The following is a 21,561-nucleotide window of genomic DNA, read 5'->3' on the forward strand; positions in this document are numbered from 1 at the left end:
ACAGGGTGAATTATAGGGCACTAACTGACTTCTGCCTATGCTAACCCTGGAACAGAGGTAGAAAGTTTCTAAATGAAAAACAGTATAAAAGAGAAGAAACACTTAGTCTTTGCTGTAAAATCTATTAGCAGTTAGGTTTATTGGGATGTTCCAAAGGAGGAAAGACTGGATATGTTGGAGCTTGTTTCCCCCCTGGGGATTGAAAGGCGACCTGCTAGAAGTATTATTAAAAACACTTGACAGCATTCAATAAGTAAACCGTTTCCACTTGTTGGTGATGAATTCCCACTTCCACATGTGTCAAACACCCAGCTGACAAAAAGTTTAGGAGGAACCGGTTTACACATTGGAACTGGTTTGCCATAAGATATGGTCAAAACAAAATAAACAATGTTTTAAGGAAACTTGAATCATTCACAAGAGAAAATGGGGGGATTTGAATGGGTCACTGCTCAAATGCACCCAAACTAATTGGTTCAAATGGCCTATTTCATGTAATTATAATCCTTATTTTGTCTCTGGGACTCTGTACACAAGTGGCTCCATATTCACCCTGGCTTTGAGATTTTACAGCAAAGACTAAGTGTTTCTTCTATTTTATATTGTTCTTCATTTAGAAACGTTCCTGCCTTTGCTCCAGGGTTAGCACAGGTAAAAGTCAGTTAGTGCCCTATAACTCACCCTGTCCGCTGAGCTTCTGTCTCACCCATGGTTATAAAGGCCAGTATTACTAAGTGTTGCCTCAGACAGCATTACATAGTATTGCCTCAGCCGTCTTTTTGGCCCAGGCTAGTCAGCCACTAGTGAACCCCTCCCCCAGGCTGAGATCAGCTCACTGTCAATACGTTTCACAGCTGCTTCCGCCTTATTTGCAAATATAAGGTGTTTCAAGCAATAAGGCAGTGCTGGTGAACACCGACATCATAGGAGGAAAAACAAGTTAAAACTTTATTTTTTTTAAAAACAAATCTCTGTACATTTTGTATATACAGAACATAATGTACACAAAAGCCTCAATGTCCTTTATATTACATTTAACAAAAATTAACCTCGTTTTATCCCAGGCACTGGGAATGCACCACAACAACTAATTTGTATACAGAACAAACATCAAACGTCACAGAGAATTTGCAGATCTCTGTGAATGAGTCTGAAGACTGAATGCTACTCGTCTCCTTAGCTCCGCGATGCAGCTCACAATCACGTAACAAAGCATTGAGAGACTGTGACAAAGCAGCACATGAGGGATTCTGAACTGTGTACACACATGGATTAAAGTCTCTCAAACGGACACAAAGATATGCCTTTATTTAGCCAAACGACCCACTAATTTCCTGATCAGACGGGTTTTATAAAAATTACAGTAAAAACTTGTGGAAACAATGCGCAGGACTCCACGTTCATGCCCAATAACCAATCCACAGAGCATCATTGTGGAGGACGGAAAACTCAGCAGAATTGAACTGGCCCAGGATTAGCTTTTTAAAACATTTTGTGTACTTCAAAATTTGACAGATTTGCAAACAAAAATGGACATAGATCCCATACCAGCCAGTGATGCTTAGTTAGGGCAAAATTCAGGCACCCCCAACTCACGCAAAGATACACACAGTACAAACACCGGTGTAAGTCACACAATGGATGTGTGTGGACCGGCCCTGAGTCCAGTTTACAGAAACCAAACAGCCAGGCAGTAAAAGAAAAAGAATCAGCTGGGCTGGAGTGCAACATGGTCACACAAGTGTATCATGGAGACAGTAACAGTTAGTAACAGCAGGACACAGCGCAGTGACCAGGCTCTGAACCTCGCCAAATGCACGCAAGTCATTGGTTACATTTCACATTTAAGGAAATGTTTAATAAAATATCTAATATAAAATATCCATCGAATGAAAAACGCACAGTAAATAATGATCTGTATTCTCAAGGCTGCCCTGTCAGCCCTGGGCACAAAGGGGTGGTGGGGAGAGAAGAAATAGGTTTGAGAACAAAATTTAAAAATGTGTAAGATTTCTATATTCAAGGTTTTAAAATGAAGTTTCCAAACATTGGGAGTAGATTCAGTAAAGAATCAGGTTAGAATTCTCCAAATTAGCTGTGTGGGCACAGTGTCAATTCAGCATAGTCACTCACACAGTCTGTTAGCACTCTGTGTATGTCAAGGACAGACTGATGACTGCTTTCAGCATTGACCTTGGAAGTGGCATGTAACTCGTCTGCAGATGCAGGAAGGGAATAGCTTTTTTCTGAACATCTTGCCACACAGAGGAACAGTGCCAGGATCACTCAGTCACCATCTCTCAATTGCTGGGTGATATATATATATATATATATATAAATGCAAGTTGTTGTTGGCTTATAGAATGTAAAATTCGGAGGGCAGGGAATTATTGTGATAGTAGATTATGTGCCTAGTGATGAGGTCAGTGTAAGAGATGTGAGAGAACAGCTTTCTTGATGCCCACTCTAAACCCCAGGACATATATAAAGGAAACTTCCTCTATTTTGTTTCAACCATTCACCTTATTCCCAAAAGAGCACCAAGAGCACCCCTGACTGTAGCAGTTTGCCATTCCATCTCCACACAACATCCAGTGACACAAATGTGACGTTAGAGGCTATAGCACCAATATGTTTCTTCTGTGAGTCCATCCATTTGTTGGGAGCTGGGCTCAGATACAATGAAATCCATTCTACACCAAAAATGTAAAGTGCAGACACTCTTAGGACCCTGCGGCCCAAATTCAAGTCCATCCTCAATCAAACTAAGGGCTTCACCCCTCTGCAGACTGAAGGAGTGACAGGATTAAAAGCTGCCCAGCCTGCCTGTTGAACAGGCTAGTGAACAGCAAGGTGTGGGGGTAATATCGCCCTGTTCACCAGTGCTAACGAACATCATTTATTGCACTGTGACAACCACTCGCTCACTGTTTGCAGTCAGGGTGACTCTGGGCTGAACTCTGCCATCTGCAGGCTTCCAGCCTGTGTTCTGGGCACGAGCTGAGCCTGAAAGGAATGGAACCTGCAGATGAACTGGAGCTCAGATGTTCAGTCTGTCCCAGACAGAATGAGGATACAACAGCTCCAACCACTGGACTGAGCGAGAGTGATGACTGCTTGAATCATGCAGCTTGGTTTACCCACTCACAATGTGGTTATATCTGGATTCATAATCTGGTATCACATGGGGGGGCTGGGGGAAAGAGGGGAGTCAGTGCTGCAAATTCACAAGAACTCCAGCACTGTGCTAACACACTAACTCCCTAAACACAGGTAGCACACAACCCATCTCCTGAGCAACTCCACACAATATTACACAGTAATGCCACAAATATGAGGGTGGGGAGAAAGAAGGAGAGCGTGAGGCCCAGGCTACTCTAGATGCATGCTACTGGTAGGGATACTAGCTATAACAGTCTAAACCACCAAAACATAGAACATGTGCCCCAACATTACAGCAAATGTCTACGTAGGAGAGGAAGAGAGGGTAACCATGGAAAAGGCACACGAGTAATGGAGTCGGACTCGGAAGTTGTTGAATTTTTTTCTTGAAAGGGCTGAGGCCAATTGCTGGAGGGAAGACAGCTCAGCGCAGCATGGAGAGGGGGCAGAGCTTTACCCTCTTGCATTGCCCTTGGGCACTGAGCTGCCTCCAATAGTTCACTGGCTCGTAGCCTGTACTTTGGGGGCCGTTCACTGTATCAGGAAACAGCTCTCTGCAGGGCGTGCTCTCAGTTCAGATATTCTGGTCATTGGAGGTTGGGTGCAGCTTTGTGACATGCCCGATCCCCTTAGTGACACCCTCTCGGAACAGGAGCTTGGCTCCCACCTTCAGGTACTCAGAGTGCTTGATAAAGCGGAAACGAACAACGGCTTTCTCTCCGGTCCGCAGCTCCTCCTAAAGAGAGAAGAGAGAGAGAGCATCTGACTCAGCAGCCATTGGGACCTGGACATTAGACGAGTTTTTTTCCACCCCCTCCCCACAACCGCTGTGGCTGGCGCCCCTCCGCCCATAGCTGTGACCAGGGCCCCCCATCCCAATCATCATACCACCTATCCAGAGCGCCCCCCACACGCCAGAACTGATTCATCTGCCTAGTCTGTAGCCAGCCTACCCAGTGCCATGTCAGGAACAGCCTACATCCTCACCCAGGGAGGAAGTGTGTGGGAAGTGGTGTCACATGCCTACCTTTCCCTGTATGATCTCCACAATGGCCGTCTGTCGGACGTTCCCGACATGCACGGTGACCTGGAATCCCCTGCGGAAAGTCTTTGCGTGGAAGAGCAGCACAATCTCCGACTCGAAGACAGAACAGATGGTCGGGTGCATCTCAGGGCTGACCATCACCATCCCCTGCCACAGAACAGCAAGATTTGTGGCTGCAAAACAGCCCTCCCCGACCTTCAATCTTGCATACAGTATCACTGAGAATCCCCTCCAGTTACACCCCACTTTGCCATGCCTTCTGCACATGCAGCAATAAAAGTAATCCTTGCATTTGATATAGCACCTTATCACATTGTTGAAACGTTTTGAAGCGCTTCACAGGGACTGTGTATTTTGTGGGCGAAACGTGGTATCCAATTGCGCACAGCAGTGTCCCACAAACAGTAGCGGATTGATTTGACCAGATTATTTATTTATTTATTAATTTGAAGGGATTATCAACGAACAACCAGGTTCCTACTTACTGGTAGGTAAACAAGAGGCATGTGGAATAAGGAAAACTGACTAAGGTTTCGCCCGCCCGGGAATCAAGGGCCTCTCGCTTGCTAGGCAAGTATGCTAACCATCGTGCTACACGACTCATTTTCATTTTTCATTTATGGCCACAATGGATGGCCTGTGGTCAGACCCCCATGACAGCCACCTCACACAGTCTGCTTTAAGCGCTGACCTACCTTCCTCAGCAGGGCTCGGTCAAAGTTTCCAAGAGCTAGAGTGGCAGCCTGGCCCGCTCGTAGCACTCGGCATGCTGAACGGTTCCTTTGCATGCTGCACACCTTCAGGGGCAGGAACTTGCCCTCGTCTGTGGGGCCCACAACTAGGCGTTCACCTTCTCGGCAGATGCCACTAGGAGACAACAAGCATTGTTTATTGCTGTTTCACACTGTTTTGACCTAGTGAGCAATGAGTCAACTAACACCCCGAGATTTCTCTCAGCTTCTCCCTTAGTAAATTCTATCCTATTCAAGGAATACTTTTGTTTCTTATTCTTGCATCGTATATGTAGTACATTGCATTTACCAGTATTAAACTTCATTTACCAGTTATCAGCCCATATGCATACCCTACAAACTCTCTTTATCGGATCTTTGCTGCCTCTTTGCAAATCCAGGTCATTAATATACACGAGGAACAGGAGGGATCTCAGTACCCTAAGGTTTAATACTTCTCCTCATTTTGACCTGGTTCCCCTTAACAAAGACTCTCTGTTTCCCTCCCTACAATCAACACAGAATCCGTGTCCATGGTTTGCCCGATACCCTGTGATACCCAGCCGGGATTCACTGTTTAGGATCACATGGGAAGAGTGGGTACTCGGGGTGGGGTGCCCTGGTGGAGGCCACTTGATGCAATGCATTGGCCTGGGAGGAGAGAACCTCTCGTTTCTTACCTGTACAGTGTCCCCCCGACCACAGTGCCCACCTCAGGAACACTGTAAATCTCATCCACCTGAAAGAAAAGAAAGAACTTGCATTTGTGCAGATCTTGATCAAAGTGAACATCTCACAACAACTTTGGAGAAAGTCCCTAGTTACCAATAACAATAATAATAATAATTAATGCTCCACAAACAGCCATGAACAAATGACACCAGGAGAAATTCTGTTCTCTTTTCGAATAGTGCCATGGGATCTTTAACGTCCACCTGAATAGGCAGTTGGGATCTTGGTTTAACGTCTCATTCGAAGGACAGCGCATCTGACAATGCAACACATCAGCAGCACTGCATTAGAGTGTCATCTTAGACTATATGAGTCCAAGTCCCCACAACCTTCTGACTCAGAGGTGAGAGTGCTAACCATTGAGCCAAGCTGACAATAGTGTCCCAACAGCTTTAAAGTCCACCGTATTTGATACTCGTGCCCCCACGCGCACCTGGAACTCAGTGAGCTGCTGCATCAGTTCCTCCTGCTCCTTGCTGTTGGTCAGCGGCGGCAGCACATTGAGAAAGACCTTTAGCAGCTCCAGATTGACCCCACTCACACCAGACAGCGGGAATATTGGAGTGATACTGCGCAGAACAAAGAGCAGTATTAAATATAGTGCCCCCCAGCACATCCCGCCATGCCCCCCACACCCCCCACCACAATCAGTCATCATTGTCCCGTCCCCCACAAATACACGCAGCAGCATACTCAACCACTGCTACATGACATACCCAGCCCGTCTCACTCTAGGCACAACTCTCCTCACAGCACATCTCGTCACTACCTTCCTCCTTTCCCCACAACACACCCTATCACTGGCCCCCCTCCCAGTACAGTTCGTCACTGAACTGGTGGATGTTCTGTTTGAGAGAGAAGATCGAGGAGAAGTGAGAGAGAGGACAGACGAGTAAGCTGAGACCGGCTCTGTGCATGTGAAGAAAGGAGACAATCACTGAAACAATTGTTTCAGACTGTACTGAGATTTGCCAGGCTGGCAATGAGAGGAGAGGGCAAAAGAAATGTTCCAGTGACCAAACAACAAAGAGAAATGAAAAACAAAATTCAGACACTATGCGCACAATGTTAGGTTCTGTGTTTGTTGTGGACATGACATGGTTCAATGGCTGAGAAAATCTATCACTAGTTTTACTCTCTATACAGATAATAATAATCCTTGCATTTGATGTAACACCTTATCATGTCATTGACATATCACAGGATATATTGTAAAGTGGATTGACTGTATTTTGTGGGTGAAACATGGCAGCCAATTGTGCACAGCAGTGTCCCACAAACAGTCGCGGATTGAGTGACCAAATTATTTATTTCATTTTTTGGGAGGAATTATTACCCCCAGAAAGTGATCCTCCAATTGACTAACAACTAGGGACCCAGTTACTTTTGGGTAAGGAATCTTGCCCAAGGTTTAACCCTGATCATGAATCAAACCCGGGGTCCCCTTGCACTAACCACTATGCTACGGAGCTTTTGCGTTTTTACCTCGGAGACTGAGCAAAACGCTGTGCAGCCATCACTGCATCGTCACTGGTGGACACCAGGAGCGGGACCTTGTTGCAGCCAGGTTGTTTGAGCACCATCTCCAGCTGTTTCACAGTACGCTCGATGGTAGCCTTAGTGCACAGGTCCACCTTACTGACCACGATGAAGAACGGCACTTTCAAAGCCATTGCCAAACCCAAATGTTCTCGTGTGGTGCCAGCTACAAACAAAGCAAGCCAGATTATTAACGGAGGTAGAGATGACAGCTTCCACCCCCAAACATGCTTTGTAACCCCACGTAACAGCTAACTACCTCACAATCCCACCACTGCGTAATTCCGTCACACCATAACTACTAGGTGGGAATCCGCTCAATCCCAGATTTCTCTCAAACAGGCAAGTCTTTTAAATTAGTTGCTATAAATACTGAAGAGAAAATAGAGCATTGGCCCCAGTTGACTAGCGACTATCTTCTTGGGTGGTAGGAGAGGTTAGAAGAGTTGAAGAGAGGTAAGTAAGGAGGGTCTTTTTGGGGCTGAGCTAGTTCCAACGTGATGCGCCTAGCAAAGAAATACTGGAAAGAATAGATCCTTTGTGGTGGTCTCAGTAATCTGCTTCCTGAGCCAGGCAGGTCTGCTGGGTTTTGAAGGATGGCTTGTCAGCAGTAATAATAATACTTGCATTTGATATAGCACCTTATCACATCTTCGAGACGTCTGAAAGCACTTCAAGTATACACTGTAAAATGAATTGACTGTATATTTTTTGGGCGAAAGGCAGCAGCCAATTGTGCACAGCAATGTCCCACAAACAGTCGTGGACTGAGTGACCAATTACTACTTTTTTTTTTAAAAAAGGAATTATTACCCCCGGAAAAGCGATCCGCCAATTAACTAACAATCTACTTACTGCTAGGTAAACAGAGGCGTGCGGAGTAAGGAAACTTGCCCAACATTTCACCCTGCCGGGAATCAAACCTAGGTTTCTCACTTGCAAGACGAGTTTTCTTCTTGTAGAAGCAAATCAGTCACCACGGGCAGGAATTCTTCCCACTCACCTATCAACCCTGCAAGCCAAAACCTTAACGGACAGAGTAGTTCTAGCTGGACATGCAGCAGGAAGCTTGTCAGCCAGTGTTTGCAATTTGCAAGATAGTTTAACTGGTTAAACTCCTGCTGTACCCCAATGCAACTCAAGGATCCCCAAATCTTGACCCTTGTTAATCTGTGTCTAGTTTCAGGGATTATTTGAACAGGGCACTTCCCTCTAAGCAGAGTGCGCACTCCATTTCAGACAACAGAAATTTCAATGCATAGGTGGAACTCTCATTAGTTTGGCTTGGAGACTCTTAAGTATTATGATGGGTTTTTGTGTGATACTTGGCTGTACCTCAAGTATCTCAGATACTTAGCTAAATAAAACAAAGCCCCACAGTCAAAAACAGCACCCTCCAGCCAGCTTGCAGCATATTTCTTGAAGAGAACCCACTGCCAGTCCTGCAAAACAATCTCTTGCCTCAAAACAGAATTACCCATTCCCTACACTGTCAGTGTTGGCACACCCATACACATACCAATGCCAGTGTTGGCGCTGACTACCAGCATAGCAAAGTCAGGGCAGTAACTGGTGAGGCCAAAGATAGTGGTTTTCAGGTACTTGTGGTGGCCGGCGAGGTCAATGAAGGTGATCATTTTCGAGGCACTTTCACAGATCTCCTCCGCAGTGCGAGAGTCGCTGTAATTCACCACCTTAAAGAGCAGCAACAGAAAACATGGTGAGACTGCTGGGGGCAGTGCAGCAATCACAAGGCTCGGGAGAATTATATGATAAAGCTGAAGGCTGCCTGGACAGCTTCGTTACTTAATATAAACGTGTTTAAGAAATAACATGATGGACACAGTGAACACACACACTCTCATCAACTGCAGAAGCTGTGAATGTTCACGCTGGAAAAAGACTCTGGGGATCTTACTGAAATACTAATGGGGTACAGTCTAGGTGAGGGGAAAGGAAAGGGGTGGAGGTTCGTGTGGAGTATAAACACCAGCGCAGAGTAGCTAGGTCAAACAATTCCTTAAATGGTGCATCTAAACATGGCCACAAACTCAACTACAAGGGTGCAGGGACTTGAGCTCAGAAGAGGTAAGGTGAACAGACAGTTCAGACTGAATTACTTCACCATGCGCATGGAATGTATGATCAAGAGAGGTAATGGAGCCAGACTGTGACATCAAATTGGTTAAGTGTTCGGTGTAGAAATCAGTCAAGGGCACGAGACAGGGTTTTGTTAATCTTTGGGACGACAATCTTCTTTTCCTCTCCTACTATTCTCTCTGGATATCAGGACCGCAGATGTTTTGATACAGCTCCTACCTCTCCTTTACTGTTGAATCCCAGAATCTCGAAGCTGATGCTGGATGTTCTGCCAGACTGGATCTCGTGAAGGTGACGAAAGAGGTTGAGCCGGGCTCTGCCTCGACCGTTATCCAGCTCCCCCTGCGTCAGGACCCCTAACAGCGTCGACTTTCCAGAGTCCACATTCCCCAATACTGCCACTCGGAGGTCCAGAAACTGAGAGCGCAGGTAAGAGAAAAAAGTCACTACCTGCAGCACCCCAACCAATCCAATTGTTAATATCATTAATAATGTTAATATCAGGCAGGTTTGTGGTGTGTCCATGGTCTGAACAAAGTGATGAAGAGTTACTCTGGGGACCACGGATTGGACATAGCCCAGGTGCTGTGTCACTAGACTGAGACGTAGTCAGATTTGTGCCTGTTCTGCAATCCTGGTTTAAGGTAAGTGGTTTACCTGCTTCATGACTATTCTCCAATGATCAACCTCTCCCCATAAGGATAGTGAGGCAAGTCCAGTGCTTAGTTATAAAGCAGGGGATCCTAGTTTACAGTTTTGGGGAGAATTTGACTGACCCTGGTTGAAAAAGTGGCAGGCTGATTTTGTCATCTAATTGCTAAGACATGGGACACAGTTAGGGTGAGGAAGGAGACACATTTTAAGAACAACAATAATAATACTTGCAATGTAATATAGCACCTTTCACATTGGGAGGATGTCTCAAAGCGTTTCACGGAATTTAATGTAAAGCGACTGTCTATTTTGTAAGACAGCACAATTTGCACACAGCAATGTCCCACAATCATGAAGCGAGTGACCAAGTTTTATTGGGGGGGATTGTTGGCCAGGACATCGGGAAAAACTCCCTTCTCTTTTCAAATAGTGTATGAGATCTTTAACATCCATCTGAACAGACAAGCGGGAGGGACCTCGGTTTACCATCTCATCCAAAGTATGGCACCTCCGATAACACAGCAACAACAACAACTTGGATTTATATAGCACCTTCCATGCCGGACGGCGTCTCAGAGCACTTCACAATAACGAATCCCGGGGCCGAGCCACGGGGAAAGGGAGGAAGGTGACCAAAGGTGTGGTCAAACCAGCACACCTTCAACAATGCACTGGAGTATCACCATAAACTCTTGAATTCAAAGTCCCTTCGTGGGGCTTGAGCCCTTAACTTTTGAACTCAGAGTTGCAACTACCAACTGAGCCAGGCTGATTCCGCCCTCCCTCTGCTCAGTGGCTATTAGGATTGAGCCAGAGATTGGAAACTCAGCACTTTGGGCTTCGTATGGCGCAATATTTCTGCCCTGCAATTCTCTCACGGTCTGAGAAGCTCTCATTAGGTGTTGTTATAATAAGAGCGTGAGCTCAGGGACCGTACCTGCTGATCGTCAGGAACTTTCCTGACTAAAACCTCGGCGATACGCCTGGGTGAGTCCGTGTCGTACTCCACGTCACGCTCCCGGAGGATTGTGATATCCGCTCCAACCCTGTGCACACAATAGTAGTATAAAGACCTGGCTCTGATCAACGGCACAGACAGTACACTACCTTCTTGTCCACAGTCCTGGCTGCCTCCCCTCCAGCCATCTAATCTCATGATCTCTCCCGTGACCCCATCTGATTGCAATCTTCTGGTGTTTCTTCTTCGTGCTGGTGCTTACACCACAGTTGGAGCTCCCTGTTCTAATCCCAATTCTCTGCTCATTCCCCAGAGACCTTTCGATTGTTAATCTTCAAATACTTATCCAGTTCCTTCTAAGTGGCCTCAGTCTCAATAGCCTCTTACGGTACAATTTTAATAATCCTCTGTGAGAATGTGCTCACCTCCTCATTAACTCTTCCAGTTATTACTTTACTAACCAGTGGAAATAATCTTTCAGTATTTATTCTGGCAAACACCAAACTGAAAGTTGATGGGGAAAGTATCGGGAGTTTGGGCAACAGAAAGAGGGCAAGATTGTAAAATCCACAACATATTACAGAGAAGCTCCACAATGTGGCTCAGAAGCTGATAAATAGAGACTCATTTTGATGATGCTATCAGTCAGTTTGCCGGTGTGAGTGGACTTTCATGCTGCAAAATGGTGCGAAATTACCTCTGTAGCCAGCACTGTGGGACTTCAGCTATAATATAATAATATTTGATATAGTGCCTTCTCACACCGTTAAGATGTTTCAAAGCATTTCAAAGAATATCCTATAAAGCGAATTAACTGTGTATTCTGTGGGCAGAAAGCAGCAGCCAATTGCGCACAGTAGTGTCCCACAAATAGTTGTGGATTGAGTGACTAATTTATTTATTTATTTGAAGAGATTAGTACCCCCCCCACCCCCAGAAAGCGATACTCCACCAATCGACTAACAATCAGATTCCTACTTACTGCTAGATAAATAGAGACATGTGGAGTAGGGAAACTTGCCTCAGGTTTGGTCCTGCCTGGGAATTGAATCCGGGTGCTCTTGCTTGCAAAGCGAATGCTCTAATCACTACACTACAGAAATCCACTAGCTGCCTCCACTCACCTCCCCCTCCCCACCTTTCCCCACTGCAGGCAAAATTCTCTCCCGCGCCCGTAGGACTTGGGCGCTTACTTCTCAGCCATTCTGCGCAAGGTTTTCAGCGAGGCCCTCAGCTCCTCCTCCAGCAGCCCAACCAGCAGTCCGTTGTCCTCCACCCCGATCTGATACACGGCCTCGCCACGACCTTCCTGCAAGCGCCATTTCATCTGTGTAACCAAGTGCTCAAAACGGTACTGAGAGGGGTTCACTAATTTCAGCTGCAGAGAGGAGAAAAGGAATAGTTTATACAAAGGGATGGAAGCCTGGCATTACAATTCAGCCTCAGGGTGGATAATGCTATTGGGAGAGCTAGCACCAGCACAGACATGATGGGGAAACAGCAGGGGATTACATAAGAACATAAGAATTAGGAGCAGGAGTAGGCCATTCGGCCCCTCGAGTCTGCCCCGCCATTTGGTAAGATCATGGCTGATCTTCAGACCTAACTCTAATTACCTGCCCTATCCCCATATCCCCTAATCCCTCTATTTTTTAAAAAAATCTATCAGTCTCAGCCTTGAAGATGTTAAAGGATTGAGCATCTACAGCCTTCTGGGGTAATGAATTCCATAAATTCACTATCCTCTGAGTGAAGAAATGTTTCCTCAACTCTGTTCTGAAAGGCTGACCCTTAATTTTAAGACTGTGACCCCTGGTTATAGATTCTCCTACCAGGGGAAACAGACCCTCAGTGTCTACTTCATTCAGCCCTTTAAGAATCTTATATGTTTCAATAAGATCTCCACTAATTCTTCTGTAATCTAGAGAATATAGCCTTAGTTTATTCAGCCTATCCTCATAGGTCAGTCCCTTCATCCCAGGAATTAACTTAGTGAATCTATGCTGCACCCCCTCTAGGGCAAGTATGTCCTTTTTTAAATAAGGAGACCAAAACTGCACACAATACTCTAGGTGTGGTCTCACCAAGGCCCTATACAGTTGCAGCAAGACTTCCCTACTCTTGTACTCTAAACCTTTTCAAATGAACACTAACATACCGTTCGCCTTCTTAGTTGTTTGCTGCACCTGCAAACTAACTTTTTGAGACTGGTGTACAAGACACCCAAATCCTTCTAAACACTAACATTATCTAATCTCTCCCCTTCTAGAAAATAATCTGTTTTTCCATTTTTTCTACCTGAGTGAATAACTTCACACTTCCCCACATTAAATTCTTTCCATCTACCACCTACTCGCCCACTCCCCAAGCCTATCTATATCCCGTTGAGAACCTTCCAGGAAAGATTACAGAAACTTCCAAGTCGCACACTATATGCTAGAAGCAAGGATAAGTAACAAGAATAATGTAACTTAAGGGCTGCAGTCCCTAAATTCATAAAGTCTGTAAAATATAATGTACAGGAAGATTTGAGAGGAAATATTCACTGTTTATACCCACTATCGCTAACTCGCAATCACACATGCAGCAGTTGTGGGGGAAGGAGAAAGAATCCACCTGCTACCTTACCCCACCCCAATGGTCTAGTCAGTAAAGGTACCGGCAGTGCAGAGGTTAAATCCTACACAGTCTGTGCTGAGTCAACTCATTTCAAGAAACAAAGGATTACAATTATACATGGTGCTCTGGGATAAAAAGTAGGCAAAATATCCAGCCAGGGTTCCAGCTTTTCATTTCTTTACGTTTTATATTTCTTGGAGTTTGGGCGAGGGCAGGATTGGGTACGGCTGTGACATCTCCTTCAATCTCGGGCCTTGCAAACACTTAGCCTGAGTGAACAGCCAAGTGCCTGGGAAGACTATTCCAAATAGAGCCAATTCTTTCATGAAAGAAGAAAGGTAATACTCCTTTGACTAAGGACTGAAAACACAAGTGCAAGTAGATGTGCTGGGAATTTGTGCAATACTGAAAATAACAAAAGCGCTGCGACCGCCCGATTAAGCTCACCTTGTATTCGATGTTTCCTTCTTCAGCCTGCAGAGAAAAGACACAATTACTGCCAGCCCCAAGTTCAGATCTACGAACTACAGAATCCATCAATAAGCCTTCGTAAGTCTGCACAGCACAGCACAACGCCACAAGCTCACACCACAAAACTCAGCAATCTTAACAGCACAAGGCACTGATTTACTCCGAGCTTCTGTGAAGCTGCAGTCCAGAAAGGAGATCAATCTGATGTACTGCTTATTCTGACACGTGGGGATACATCAGCTGCAGTCTCCTCTGGACGTACGGAGTGGAATATTGATGTAATTAGGCACAGATCTGACATTCAATACTTGCAGTCTCTCTCCCTTATTGTGTCCAAGTGGCTCAATGCAGTTAACGCATTGCAGCAGATGCACATGTTGCAACTAAGCAGCCAGTCACTCAGCCTCCGCATCATATACAGAAGTTGTTTTATTATGCCAAGGCTCACAGTAACCCAAGGATCTTACACAAGGCATTGGTTTCAGCCTGCTATCTATCCAGAGATGTGTATGTGTAATAATCCTTGCAATTGATATAGTGCCTTTCACATCTCAAAGTACTTCACAGAAATTGCTATAAACTATAGTGCCATTGTTTTGTAGGTGAATGCAGGAGCCAATTGCACAAGGCAATGTTCCACAAATAGTCAGTCATGAAGTGAATAACTACTATTATCTGGGGAATTGTTGGTCAGGACACTAGGAGAAACTCATTTCTCTTTCAAATAGTGCCGTGGGATCTTTAATATAGACCTTAAGAGGCCGATGATGGTGGTTTAACTCCTCAATGGTCTCCCAAGTTCCACCATCCACAAGGTCCATACAAAATACTGCATCGTCACTCACACTGCACACTCATCACCCCAGACTTCACCAGGCTTCACTGCCTTCCTCATCTTATTGCACTGAGATGGTCAGAACCATCGGGCAGTCAGGGAAACAGACTGCTGGGAGTGAAAGGGGAGGAATCTGGTCTTACTAGGCTTGATCAAAGTTTGAGAAGATATGTCTGGCAAGCCAAGCAGCTCCGCAATAATCTCTAGCACTGTTCTATTGACATTATTAATATTATTACCAGCCAGTCTGGCTCATCAATGAGACGTGGAGGAATAGATATGTCCTCAAGCCTGAAAAATTGGCAGTGGCAGGTGGACATGTATTGTGCTGGGCAGGTATTCATCTTTACTCACTGATGAGCCTCACTGTAAATTGTAGTGACTGTCTTCTCTGAGGCAAACCAATAAAAGGATTTAAGATTCTGAAAGGATGAAAGGGGTGGAAAAAGCGGATGTTGTTAGGATTTTTCCATTTCTTGTTGCGTCTACAATTGAATTGGAGCAACTGGGTTTCTATAAACATCTTATTTCTATAAACACTTGTTTCAAAACTGCTGACATACGACAGTGACATGATCCTTCAACTGGGTCACACAAACATCTTGGGCCTGAAATTCCACCCAGTCTCAATCTATTAGTATATTATGGCTGAAGTCCCACAGTGCCGGCTACAGCAGTAATTTCACACCATTCTGCAGTATGAAAATCCACTCACGCCATCTGAGTAACTGATAAGATCATCGAAATGAGTTTCTGTTTATCAGCTTCTGAGCCACGTTATGGAGCTTCTCTGTGATATGTTGTGGATTTTACAATCTTGCCTTTCTCTGTTCCCAAAACTCCTGATAATTCTCCCCAACAACTTTCAGTTGGTGTTTGGCAGGATAAACACTGAAAGATTATTTCCACTGGTAAGTAAAATAATAACAAGGGAGGCATAAACTGAGGACAGTCACTGGAAGAGTTAATGAGGAGGTGAGCATATTCTCACACAGAGGCTCACAGAGTCCGTAGCGTAGTGGTTAGCGCTCTCGGCTCGCAAGTGAGTGGACCTGGGTTTGATTCCCGCGGGAGGCAAAACCTTCCTCCACATGCCTCTGTCTACCCAATAGTAAGTAGGAACCCAGTTGTTAATCGACTGGCAAATCGCTTTCCGGGGGTAATCATGTCAAAAAATCATTTGGTCACTCAATCCACAGCTGTGCACAATTGGCTGCTGCGTATTGTCCAGAATGCACATTCAATCCACTTTACAGTATATTCTGTGAAGCATATTGAGGTATCTCAACAATGTGATAAAGCACTATATCAAATGCAAGAATTATTATAATAATCCTTGCATTTGATATAGCGCTTTTCACGTCTTCTAGACGTCTCAACGCACTTCACAGAAGAGACTGTAAAGTGAATTGACTGTATATTTGTGGGTGAAATGCAGCAGCCAATTGCACACAACAGTGTCTCACAAACAGTCGTGGATTGAAATGACCAATTTTTTTTTGAGGGATTATTATCAGGAGTGTGGAGTAAGGAAACTTGCCCAAGGTTTCACTCGGCCTGGAATCGAACCCAGGTCTCTCGCTTGCAAAACGAGTGCACTAACCACTGAGCTACAGGACTCCACAAATATTATTAATATTATTATTAATAAGGAGTTTATAAGGAACTTCTTCCCACAGAGGTTGGTGACAATTTACAGCTCACTGCCAGAATCTGTGATTGAAGGGAGTATTTTAGAGTAAACATATATAAGGAAGAAGGGTATATAGGAGATGGGAATAGCAGGGATGAGGGCTTGCGTGGAGTATAAATACTGGCACAGACTAGTTGGGCTGAACGTCCTATTGACACCCTGTGTCACTGAAAAGTTGGTCGGGGGGTGGGGGTGGAAGAGAGATCAAATTAAGTGATGGGTCGAAGTAAAGGACATCAGCAAGATGAAAGAGTAGGACAGAGGACAAGAGAAATCAAGCTGTGGGTGATACCAAGTGTGGACCTCAATGGCCAGCCCAAGACCAGAGTGTTGATTAAAAGCTGCCACAAGCAACAGCACTGAGACGGGTTAACCAGCAGTAACAGCTAATATACTTCACCGATCTCTGACCGTGTTCAAGGTTGGGCAGCATACCAGGAAGAACTTTTCTTCGAATAGTGCTACGGGATCTTTAATGTCCATCTAAACAGACAGACAGGGTCTCAGTTTAACGCCTCATCAGAAGGGTGGCACCTCCAACAATGCAACAGCCCCAACACGACACTGAAGTTCTAGCCTCGACTACGGGAGTTCAAGACTATGGAGTTTGAACCTTCTGCCTCAACAGGTGAGAGTGTTACCAACTGACCCAGGTTACCGCACACTACTTGGTGCTTTGCTGTTCATCACATACTGACATACCGGACCCCAAACTCCCAGCTTGGGTCCAAAAAATCCCTGATTTTCCAGCGCCTTGGGACGTCTTTCTGACGTGAAGGGATACAATAAGTAAATAAAATACAAGTGTAATTTGTTGTGGTTGTTGATAAGTAGCATGAGAAATTCCCTTCTCTTTTTGAATAGTGCCATAGGATCTTCAACCTCTAAATACTGGAATGTAATTATTTGCTTGCGGACAGAAAGAGAAAACAAGTGTTGGCAACGGTACATCATATACTGATCAGCAACACATAAACCAAACTATGTGGATACTGATTCCAGGATTACGCTCTAAACCAGATTCTCTTCCCAATCTCACATCAAGTGCAGATTTAACAGTAGGCTGCCAACACTTGTCGAGTCCTGTAGCTCAGTGGTTAGAGCGCTCGTCTCGCAAGCGAGAAACCTCGGTTCAATTACTGACAGGGCAAAACCTTGGACAAGTTTCCTTACTCCATATACCTGATAATAATCCCTCAAGAAAAAAATAATAAATTGGTCACTGTTTGTGGGAAATTGCTGTGCACAATTGGCTGCAGGTTTCACCCATAAATACAGTCAATTCACTTCACTTCTGTGAAGCGCTTTAAGACGTCCAGAAGGCGTGAAAAGCGCTATATCAAATGTAAGGATTATTATTATTATTTGTTTTCTCTTTCTGCCCACAAGCAAATAATGACCTTCCTGTATTCAGATGTTAAATATCCTGTGACACTATTCCAAAAAAACAAGGGGTTTCTCATGGTATCCTGGCCAACAATCCCCCAGATAAAAAGTTTGTAATTCTCCCCTGGCTGTGCACAAATTAGCTGCTGAGTTTGCATTCAAAAACAGTAATTACTGTCACTTTACAGTAAAAGCTCTATGAAGCACTTTGAGAAGTTGTGCCAACATGATAGTGCTATATCAAATGCAAGGATTGTTGCTACAGGTATTATAATACTATAAAAGGATATGGAGTAAAGGCAGGGAATATGGTTTTAAAAATCTGCCCTATTCTAATTAAGTGGCAGAAAGGGCTAAACAACCTCCTCCTGTCCCCACTATCCAACCTGAAGTCAGGTAAATTAGTATGGTAAATTAGGGTGGAAGCTGGAAATAACTTGCCTAAATGGCTCAGAACTGCACACAATTTATTTACAAGGAAAGCTTTATATTTTCCTAAAACAGGAACTTATAATAGTATTTAAATTCATTTTGAAACCCAATGATGCAGTTGCCAAATGCCAAACATAGCAATTGTTTGTTTAGCAATACTTAGATGTTGGCAGGAGTTATTCACCACAAACTAAGAGAACGTCAAGGAAACTGAACCTAAAGGTCAATATCTGGGACTGCCTGCCCTGCATCCTATTACACAGTGACTCACAGCAGTGAGTACAATGCAAACAAATAGTGCAATCGACTGAAACCCACAGCAGTAAGATCAAAACACAGAGGCAAACAACAACAACAAAATTACATTTGCATAGCGCCTTTCAAGTCGGGAGGACCTTACACAAACATAAAAATAGACATAAAGGCAAAGAAAGCAAGACATTTACACAAATACACACAGTGTAACTAGATAAAATCCTGAGCAAGTGAAGAGATCATGACAGAGAGTGAGTGATACACATATAGAAACAAAAATAGACTCGCAAACCCAGAAGAGCAATGGATTGAAACCCACAACAGCGGGAGAGATCAAGACAGTCATAGAAACACACAAACACAAAGTAAAAATAACACATTCAGAAAGATAGCAACAAGCCCCAACACAAATTGTGCACACAGTGCAAACACAGCAATATAATCGCCAACTCAACATCCCACAGAAACATATCCTCTGTACCCTGTACACATGTAACACTGAATGTACCCCATATCCTGTAACACTGAGTGTACCCTATAACACTACCAGCGTACCACAAACCCCGCAACCCTGGCAGCGTACCCCGCGACCCTGGCAGCGTACCCCGCGACCCTGGCAGCGTACCCCGCAGCACTGGCAGCGTACCCCGCAGCACTGGCAGCGTACCCCGCAGCACTGGCAGCGTACCCCGCAGCACTGGCAGCGTACCCCGCAGCACTGGCAGCGTACCCCGCAGCACTGGCAGCGTACCCCGCAGCACTGGCAGCGTACCCCGCAGCACTGGCAGCGTACCCCGCAGCACTGGCAGCGTACCCCGCAGCACTGGCAGCGTACCCCGCAGCACTGGCAGCGTACCCCGCAGCACTGGCAGCGTACCCCGCAGCACTGGCAGCGTACCCCGCAGCACTGGCAGCGTACCCCGCAGCACTGGCAGCGTACCCCGCAGCACTGGCAGCGTACCCCGCAGCACTGGCAGCGTACCCCGCAGCACTGGCAGCGTACCCCGCAGCACTGGCAGCGTACCCCGCAGCACTGGCAGCGTACCCCGCAGCACTGGCAGCGTACCCCGCAGCACTGGCAGCGTACCCCGCAGCACTGGCAGCGTACCCCGCAACACTGGCAGCGTACCCCGCAACCCTGGCAGCGTATCCCATACCCCTGTAACACTGTACCCGTTTCACCCACAAAACACACAAGTCACTTCACTTTACAGTACATTCTGTGACGTGCTTTGAGACGTCTCACCAACGTGAAATCCAGGGATTATTAACAGTGACAGTGAACCCCGATCCCCTGTAACATGATGAACATCACATGTTACAGTTTGTTCACCTGGAGGCAGCTCACCTCTGGGGGCAGGTAGGGCGGGTTGTTGCGGCCCCGGGGCCGACCCTTTGCCTTTTTGTGACCAGCTTTGGGCGCCGCCACTAATTTGCCTTTCTGTCCCTGGGCGGAGAGACCGGACACGGACACCGAGGCCTGTCCCGAAGCTGAGGTCGACCCGCGACCTGACGCCGAGCCGCGGGCTGAGCTGCCTGCAGCCAAACCTCGGCCTCTGCTGCTGGAAGTGGAGCCGCGTCCCGGGCCGCAGCGGGAGCCTCGAGCCTGGGCTGAACCTGAGCCCCCGAACAGCTCGCTCACCAGCGGCTCCATGACAACCCCTCGCGCCGCCGCCACCACCTCCACTTTGAACCACCAACAGAAACCGCTCGAGCTGTGCCCCACCACCACGCATGCGCCACTCCCTTTTGCCAGCCACAACACACCGTACCGCGCCTGCGCGTCCGCCCCCCGACCCCCCCACCCGCCACAATACTCGGCACCGCTTCACATCTCCCCGCCCCCTCACCGCATGCGCATGCGCCTAACTGGAGCCGCAACATTGCGCTGCGCCTGCGCCATCCTACCGCTTTCGACACAATACTACGCATGCGCTGCCCGGCGAGCGCGTGAAAAATGACGTCAGCCTGTTCGTGCGGCAATGCGCAGGCGCAGAGAGGGTGTTACCATAATAATCCTTACACTTGATATACGTTGGGACATTGCAAAGCATCTCAGAGCATATACCCTAAACTGAATGCACTGTGCATTTTGTGGACCAAACCCACAACAGTTGTGGATTGAGGGACCACATTTCCTTTTGAGGGATTTTTTGGAGTCCCGTAGCTCAGTGGTTAGAGCACTCGCTTTGCAAGCGAGAGACCTGAGTTCAATTCCAGGCAGAGGGCGAAACCTTGGGCAAGTTTCCTTACTCCGCACAGAGCCTAATAATAATCCTTCCAAAAACACAAAAACAATAATAAATTGGTCATCTTCAATCCACGACTGTTTGTGGGACATTGCTGTGCGCAATTGGCTGCCGCGTTCGCCCACAAATATACAGTCAATTCACTTTACAATGTATTCTGTGAAGCGCTTTGGGACGTCCTCCCGACGTGAAAAGCGCTGTATCAAATGCAAGGATTATTTAGGATTATATAACCCTGGAAAATGATCCGACAATCACCTAACAACCAGGTTCCTACTTACTGCTGGGTAAACAGAGGGGTGTGGAGTAAGGAAACTTGCCTAAGGTTCTGCCCCACCTGGGAATCGAACCTAGGTTCTCTGGCTTGCGAGGCGAGCGCACTAACTACTACACAACAGGACTCCACAGTGTTGCAACTGTGCAGTGGTTCCTGAGCCATGTGCTTCAGAGCCCAGGCAGCCTGACTCCTCGCCAGGACTTGGAAGGATAGGCATTCATTCTCCTTAGCAACCTGTGCTGAATACTTCACAGAATAGTTGTGCATCGCTGGGGTTAGCACAGCATCCCAGATTCCAACTGCCTATTATTCTAGTTGATTCAATACAATTTGCATTTATATAGCATAGCGCCTTTCGCATCAAGAGGACGTCTCGACGTGATCCACATTGCTGGAGATGCGGTTGGGGGAAAAGTGACCAAA

General features: G+C 46.1%; 1 protein-coding gene across 3 annotated transcripts; it reads right to left on the bottom strand.

The window, feature by feature from the left end:
• Window positions 1-931: 931 nt before the first annotated feature.
• On the bottom strand, window positions 932-20,366 carry gtpbp2b (GTP binding protein 2b). Of its 3 annotated transcripts, none has more exons than XM_007898303.2 (12): window positions 20,255-20,366; window positions 13,988-14,014; window positions 12,115-12,299; window positions 10,901-11,009; window positions 9,529-9,726; window positions 8,729-8,903; window positions 7,156-7,375; window positions 6,104-6,239; window positions 5,619-5,677; window positions 4,903-5,074; window positions 4,190-4,354; window positions 932-3,898 (listed from the first exon to the last, which is right to left on the bottom strand). In XM_007898303.2, the coding sequence occupies exons 1-12, from the start codon at window positions 20,264-20,266 to the stop codon at window positions 3,737-3,739; spliced, it is 1,620 nt and encodes a 539-aa protein (XP_007896494.1). In that variant the 5' UTR covers window positions 20,267-20,366; the 3' UTR covers window positions 932-3,736. The 3 variants fall into 3 exon arrangements, with proteins under 3 accessions (XP_007896494.1, XP_007896493.2, XP_042189176.1); XM_007898302.2 differs by lacking the exon at window positions 20,255-20,366 and adding an exon at window positions 19,961-20,145; XM_042333242.1 differs by lacking the exon at window positions 20,255-20,366 and having other exon boundaries at window positions 13,988-14,195.
• Between the last annotated feature and the right edge of the window lie 1,195 nt (window positions 20,367-21,561).

The sequence above is a fragment of the Callorhinchus milii genome, unplaced genomic scaffold, assembly GCF_018977255.1.
Source record: "Callorhinchus milii isolate IMCB2004 unplaced genomic scaffold, IMCB_Cmil_1.0 Scaffold3, whole genome shotgun sequence".
NCBI lineage: Eukaryota > Metazoa > Chordata > Chondrichthyes > Chimaeriformes > Callorhinchidae > Callorhinchus > Callorhinchus milii.